This window comes from Cariama cristata, unplaced genomic scaffold, assembly GCF_000690535.1.
Source record: "Cariama cristata isolate BGI_N322 unplaced genomic scaffold, ASM69053v1 scaffold12390, whole genome shotgun sequence".
In the NCBI taxonomy this organism is placed as follows: Eukaryota; Metazoa; Chordata; class Aves; order Cariamiformes; family Cariamidae; genus Cariama; species Cariama cristata.
This window is the reverse complement of record NW_009593011.1, coordinates 37,089-43,552: the sequence shown is the minus strand read 5'-3', so window position 1 is coordinate 43,552 and position 6,464 is coordinate 37,089. Positions and strand designations below refer to the sequence as shown.

The 6,464-nt window shown below is 55.9% G+C and overlaps 1 protein-coding gene across 1 annotated transcript in view; it reads left to right on the top strand.

The window, feature by feature from the left end:
- Positions 1 to 5: 5 nt before the first annotated feature.
- MFSD4 (major facilitator superfamily domain containing 4) overlaps positions 6 to 6,464 on the top strand; it is a gene marked incomplete at its 5' end in the record, with an annotated part of 20,322 nt that continues 13,863 nt past the window's right edge. Inside the window, one exon of the mRNA XM_009708138.1 lies at positions 6 to 37. Coding sequence (XP_009706440.1) covers positions 6 to 37 — 32 coding nt within the window. The remainder of the gene's footprint in view (positions 38 to 6,464) is intronic.

Here is a 6,464-nt window from a genome sequence, read left to right as displayed (position 1 = left end):
TGCTCGGCAGCTGCCTCGGAGGGGTCTTCAAGAGGACGTAAGGCGCCTGGCAAACTCATCGCACCTCCTGCGGGTGGGCTTAGCTCTCCGCAGCACCCCCCCTACTTTCCTCCCGGGTCGGGCGTGTGGGCAGAGCCAGCCAGCCCCCCCCAGGCTTCGCCTGCCTCCCACGTTCTCCCGTGGGTTTGCATGGCTGAGCTGGGATGCTGCGGTCTGCGTGGGAAAAGCCTGCCCGAGTGGAGCGTTCCATGCGTGGCTCGGAGGGAGGGGGCTTCGCGGGAGGTGCAGGGCAGGAGCTGCTCCGTGGGCTGCCGCTCTCCCCTTCTGCACGGTTTCGTACCCTTGAGAGAAGCTGCCGGTTCCTCCGGAGCTCAGGACAGCGATAGCCTTCGCGTGAAGTTACAGCCCGAACTTCCTGGAGGGTATTTTCCTTAACCTGATTGTTTAGCACAAAAATATTATTGAAAGCCTGTTTTATTAACCTCGGTGTCAGAAATTGGGTCATTGTTGCGCTCCCCAGGAGTTTGGGTGAACACGAGGCGAGATGCCAGCGGTCCTCGTGGTCTTGCTGCTGCGGGGGACGAGGGCAGCGGCAGTGCCTCGGGTGCGCGGGGTGGCTGGGGACAGCGGCGTACCTTGTGGGGCCAGCGAGAAACCTGGGCTCGGCCAAAGGGGAATTTGCACTGAGCCTTCTGTCCAGGATGTGTTTAAAATAAAACACGGTGGCTCAACCCTAAAGATTGCCAAACAGGCGTTTGATTTGAGGCTTTATGACAGCTGCACTCTGCTGGGAACCAGCTGATTATTGACACTGTCACCAATTCTTCAGGCAGTGATGTAACGTGTTGGCTCCACGTGTGTCTCTTGATATACACGTCATATGTTTAACATGTATGTGAGAGAATTTTGCATGAATCCTTTGCTGCTTAAAATGCCCATTTAAAAATGTTTTGTTAAACTCTTGTGAATTGTGGAGGGTGCTGGCTGATGAAGATGGCATTAGAGCACCTGTTAAATCGCCATCCTGGTATGTCGAGCTGTCCTGTCCCCCTGTCCGGACAGAGCCCAAAGGCTTTGTGGAGCAGCTCTGTGTCGGGCTGTGCTGGGAGAGGAGGTGTAAGGTGGGGTGCACGGGGACGGGGACGGCACGTGGGAACCTTGCCCTGGGTCTGACACAGATCCGAGGCTGCTGGGTCAGCAGGCAGCGCCTTTGCCAGCCCCCGGTCTGCTTCACGTATGTTTGAAGGAGCAGTGAAGGAAAATGCAGAATTGTTTCCTGCTGTCAGCTTCCTACCCAAAGCTCCAGCGCTCGGCCGGCGGGTTACGCAGATTTGTTTGGGGGTTCGTGCTCAGAGACTCCCAAACTTTTAATTCTGCGGCAGCGTGTTGGGGAAAGAGCGTGTTTGTTGCTCGCTGTGGTTACCAACCAGGACGTGTTTGCCTCTTGGAGCAATGGGCTTTCGCAAAGTGTCCGCAGGCCCCACGGAGGAGCAGCAGCCCTGCCAGGCAGGAGGGCATGTTTCGGATAGTTGTAGCTTGCGAGCGTTGTGGGGGGTTACTCGGAGCGGTGCGGTTTACAAATGTGTGGGTTGGGATGAGAATATTAACTGTTCAGACTCTGAGAGCTCCTGTACTATCTCCTCTTCAGGGACGGACAGATTGAGCTGTCCTGCTAAGGATTTCTACTTCTGGGCCATGCTGCGGGTTTACAAATCAAATTATGCCGGCCGTGGTGCCAGGCAGGGAGGAGCACTGGACAGGTCGTCTTTCCTGCTTAGGAGATGGATAGCTGCGTGATAGAGGATCCCAAAGCGTTGCCTGTCTGCGAGCTGGCCAAGCCAAGATCTGGCTGCAAGCTGTGTTTAATTTCTAATGCCTGAGGAACGTAGACTTTGTTGCTTGCTTTCGATTAAAATAGGTATTGGTATGAGCTGTCTGCTCTGAGTGATGGACTCATGGGGGAAAGCAGTGTTGTTACTGGATTCTGCGGCAGAAGTGGGTGGTGGGACCTAAACAGTGGCGTGGTTCCTCTCACCAGAGAAGCTGCTGAATGCTGGGTCGTAGTCTCTGCTCTCTCGGCCCAGCTGGAGTCCTGGAGCACTGGGAGGACAGAGCATAATGATGGCATCCGTCCCTTCCGTAACTCGGCGCGAGCCCGGACTGCCAGAACTAGCTCCAGAATTCTCTCTCGTGAGAAATTTCAAGGAAGAAGAAAGTTTGCCATTGCGAGTTTGCCCGAGTGATGCAGAAGTGCAACCGTTCCCTGCGGTGCTCCGCACCGGAGGTGGGGGTTTGCTGCGTGGTCCCTTCCCTGGCTTGTCGGGAGGTGCAAAGCCGGAGCTGTGGGAAGAGCAGCTCCCCGCGGAGCTGCAAGGCACGTTGTTTAAGCTCACGCTCAAGTTCACGACGGGCTGCTGCTCTCTGGTAACTCATGCTTGGGGTTTGCTGGGTGGTAATTACAAGCTCTGCTTCAGAAGAATACAGCTTTTTAGAGGCTACTTGCCTGAGCGGGGTTGGGGTTTAGGTGGAGCGCGTGCCCCGGCTCAAACCCTAGCGCTGCCGTGGTGCTGGTGGCGGTTCCTCCAGCAAAGAGAGCCCTGGCAGCAGCTGATGCCCCCTGCACACCTTTGCGTGAAGAAGCCTGAAGACACACTTGAAGACTCTGGTTTCCCGGTATTACCTGGACTAGATTTTCAGAGGTGCCTGACATGTTGTGAGACTGCAAATCCAGCCAGCGGGGTTGGGGTGGGAGCGCTTGAGAGGACTTAACCCTGCCCAGACTCAGAAACCCAAGTGGGAGGTGGGCTTTTCGGTAAATCCACCCGTGAGCACCTGGCACTGCAAACTCCAGGGCTGAGCTCTGCACACCTGCATCCCCCGCTGCTCTCCCTTTGCTTCCCTTGCCTTCCCCTTTTCCTTTCCCATTTTGTTGGATTTTAAGCTTGCATTGTGAAGTTAAAGTCGCACTCCCTCTGTGCTGCTGTGCTACACACGTTTGCGACAGAAGCACCAGAGTTAACTGAGTGCCTGTGCACCTCTTTGGTGTTTTGGTTGTTGGTTGTTTTTTTTTTTAATTCAGAAACTGCCTTTTTGTGTCCTCCTGTATTTTTTGCTTTTGTTCCCAGCGTTCAGCTCAGCCCTGAGCTAATCCCACTGGTGTTAGCAGAGGAGAGGAGGGGGCTGGTAGGTCTGTTGCTGTGTTGGAGCCCTGAGCAGGCTCCGCTCAAAGGAGTGATCCCCACTGGGACCTGGGGGGCTGACGAGATGGGACCCTTTTACCCTTCTTTCATCTTTACCTCCGGGGACCTGTGCACGTCACGTCAGCTGAGAGTGGATGACCCTGTTCTCTCCCTGCCCTTCAGACTCCCATCTTCTGAAGGTTTCTGTTCAAGCACGCGGCTGGTGCACGCAGGACACTTCTCGCCGCAAAGGAAAGCAAAGCCTTTTGTTGCTGAGAGAGCAGAGAGCACGGTGAGTTGAGCATGAGCTCCTCGGGGAAGGCAACGCTCCCCAAGCCTGGCCGGTGCGTCCTGCTGGGGCCAAGGGTACCTGCAGGCAGATGTGGGGTAATCCATGCCGCCTGCTGCCTCCATGTCCTCGCCTTGTCCCCTTAGGGCTTTGGGTTTTGAATTATCAGTTTTGCAAGTCTGAATCAGCCTGATTATCATTCTTCTTCTTGATGTGAAGGACTTAAAAAATGCTCCCTGGAGTGAGGAAAAACATAGCTGAAGGTGAAGAGTGCCTGCTGCAACAGGAACACTGAGATGGGGGTTTTATATGCGCTGTGTGGGAAGGAGAGGGGAAGCTTTGCTGGTTGTGACTACAGGGTAGCATTAACCATCCTAATCCTATAGAGGAGAGCAGCCTAAACCTTTCAGGGGGAGCTGCAGACCTTCCCTCGAGCCTTGTGATGGAGCCAGGACATGCTCTGGGTGGTTCTGAATCAGAGCCCATGACGTTACAAGACTGGTTTCATACGCTGCTGAAGCAGAGCCTGCCCTGGGCACAGCCAGAGCTGGTGCAGAGCTGTGCTGTGCATCCGCTCAGCCAGGGACATGGGGACCGGTTAGTGATGGGAAGTGATGTCAGAAACCGGACCATGGCATAACATCAGGGTTGCTTTTTAAGCCCTGTGGAGGGCTGCATTGTTTCTGCATCATCAAGACGCAGGGCTCAGACCCGCTCTGAAATTCATGGGGTACCTAATGTAAGGATGCTTTCAAAGAGCTTTGTTTCCAGAGAAATGCCTGAGCTGGTTGTTTGGTGCCTCCCTGGGTGCTGAGCAGTGTCCTTCAATTACATCTTGGGGATCTGGCCTGGAAGCCAGGAATTTCTTGATCCCCCCAAATACCAGAGCCAGGGAAGGGGGCAGCAGGGCTGGGTGCCACCCTGGGCTGTGGGCTGCTGGTGTTTCGGGGGGGGGAGTGTGCAATTGTATTATCTTATGGCTGGAGAAAGGAACTTTTGCTCATTGGGGAAAAGTGAGGTGATCTTTTTAGTGCTTTTTAAGGACATAACATCATCTGCAATTAATGTTTAACTCTCGTAATGAACGTGCTCCCTAGCCAAGCAGAAACAGTGCTGTGGTTGTTTGGCTAGGGCTGCAGAAGAGAAGAGGTGTTTCTGGGATGCCTCGGTGTGTGTTTCCCTGTTGCTCCCGGCCTCGGATTTGCCAGCTGCTGGTGCCTCTGGCTCTCCGGCTCCTGCTGTACCCAGGAGAGTGCTGCCTTGTCTCTCCAGGCTCAAAGCTGCTTCTTTCACAGCAGGAAAAACAACTAGCAAATGAGACTGTGCACATCTCGCTTTGCTCCCTCCCTCCCCCAGAAATCCCACGCTGGCTCCCCGTTTTGCTGTCAGAGGAAGATCAGTAGTTACGGCTTTGCAAAACATGGGCTCTCTCCAATGTGATCTGGCTGATGGGTAAGCGAGGCTGGGCTGGGAGATGCGAGCACACCGAGGCTCTGGTACAGCCAAGTTTGTGCCACTGGGCAGGACGTGCCCTTGGCCCGTTTTTCTCCCCAGTGCTGTCGAAGTGCAGCATAAGCACCAAGCAGGATGTGGAGGGCCCGATCACTCTGGGTTTGCAGATGAATGAGGGCCACGCAGAAACGCAGTGACATGCCCAAGGCCAGGCCGTTCTGGACGAGCAGTCAGGGCAGGAGGGCTGGTAGCGTGGTGCCCGGCTCTCTGCTGCGCCTCCAGCCTGTGCCTCCTTCTAGCCTTCTCCTCCCTCTTTGGGCAGAGCGTGGAGCAGAGATACAGGTGTTTGGCTTGCTGGTTACGTGTCTGCACCGGGGACATACCTGTGCATTGCCAGTCCCTTGCTGTGGACAGAGGGCTGTGCCCCACGTCCCCCAGCAGCAGACCCCAATTGCTAATTAGCAACTCATTACAGCAAGCTGCTGGCCGTTGCAACAGGCTTCTACCGGGGTTTGGGAGCCCGGGGAGGGGATGTGCCTGTGCTACTTAGTCTCTGCTGTGACTTTATAGTCCCATCTTTCTGCTAGTTTCAGTGCTTCGCTGCCTGGTCCCTGTTTCCTTCCTTCCTGCCTGCCTTTCCACTTGGCAGCTCCGGAGCAGCGTGGTGCCAGCCTGGGCGCCGTTCTCCAGCGAGCTGGCTACCGCCCGGCTTGCACCGAGACCAGCCGCCCCGCTCAGCCAGGCAGGCCTGCCTGTGCTGCTGCCAGACTCGAGATGTAACGTACCAGCTTTACCTCTACCACGCGTGTCCCTTGGGCTGCTCTGATGGACCGCGTCAGCTGGAAAGTGGCTGCCTGCACTGGGAATGGCAGCAGTGCTGCGTCCCGTCCCGGCGTGCTGGGGGAAGGGATGATGCTGCCAGAACAGAGATGGCACAGGGCACGGAGAGGGAGCCGCAGCAGCTCCTCGGTGCTCCCCGAGAGGCAAAACGGCATGTGCAGGCAGGTCTGGGATGACGTGGTGATGTGGATGCCAGCAGCTCTCTCCCTGCTGGGAACTGGGATTGCCCAGCAGCTCTGATGCCTGCTCAGCCTGCTCGTGTGATACAGCCCTGCATGAGAAATGCCTTGGAGCTGCTCAAAAGTCATGATGTGGCCTCGCCTGTGCGTGCCCGTGTCCCTTTGCATTCCCAGACCTGCCCAGTTAACAAGGGAAGGTTCTCGGGCCTTGTTCTGCACGTTTCAAGGCAGAATATGGGTTTGAAGGGACGGTTACTCTTCTCCGCAAAAGCTGGGTGGAAGATCTGCCTCTTTGAGGCCGCACCATCCACACAGGAGATGGCAGTGCCCTAGGCTGGCTACAGCTGTGACGTGGAGGCATGGGGGTGCAGGGTGTGCAGCATCTCCCTTGTCTTGTCAGAAGAGCATGTGCTGGAGCTACAGCCTGCGGGTGCATCTCCTGCTAATGCCTATGCCACCAACTGACCTGGGGCTGAAAACGGGAGGCAGGGCTGTGGTGGGGATACTGCTCTCATGGTAGTAATT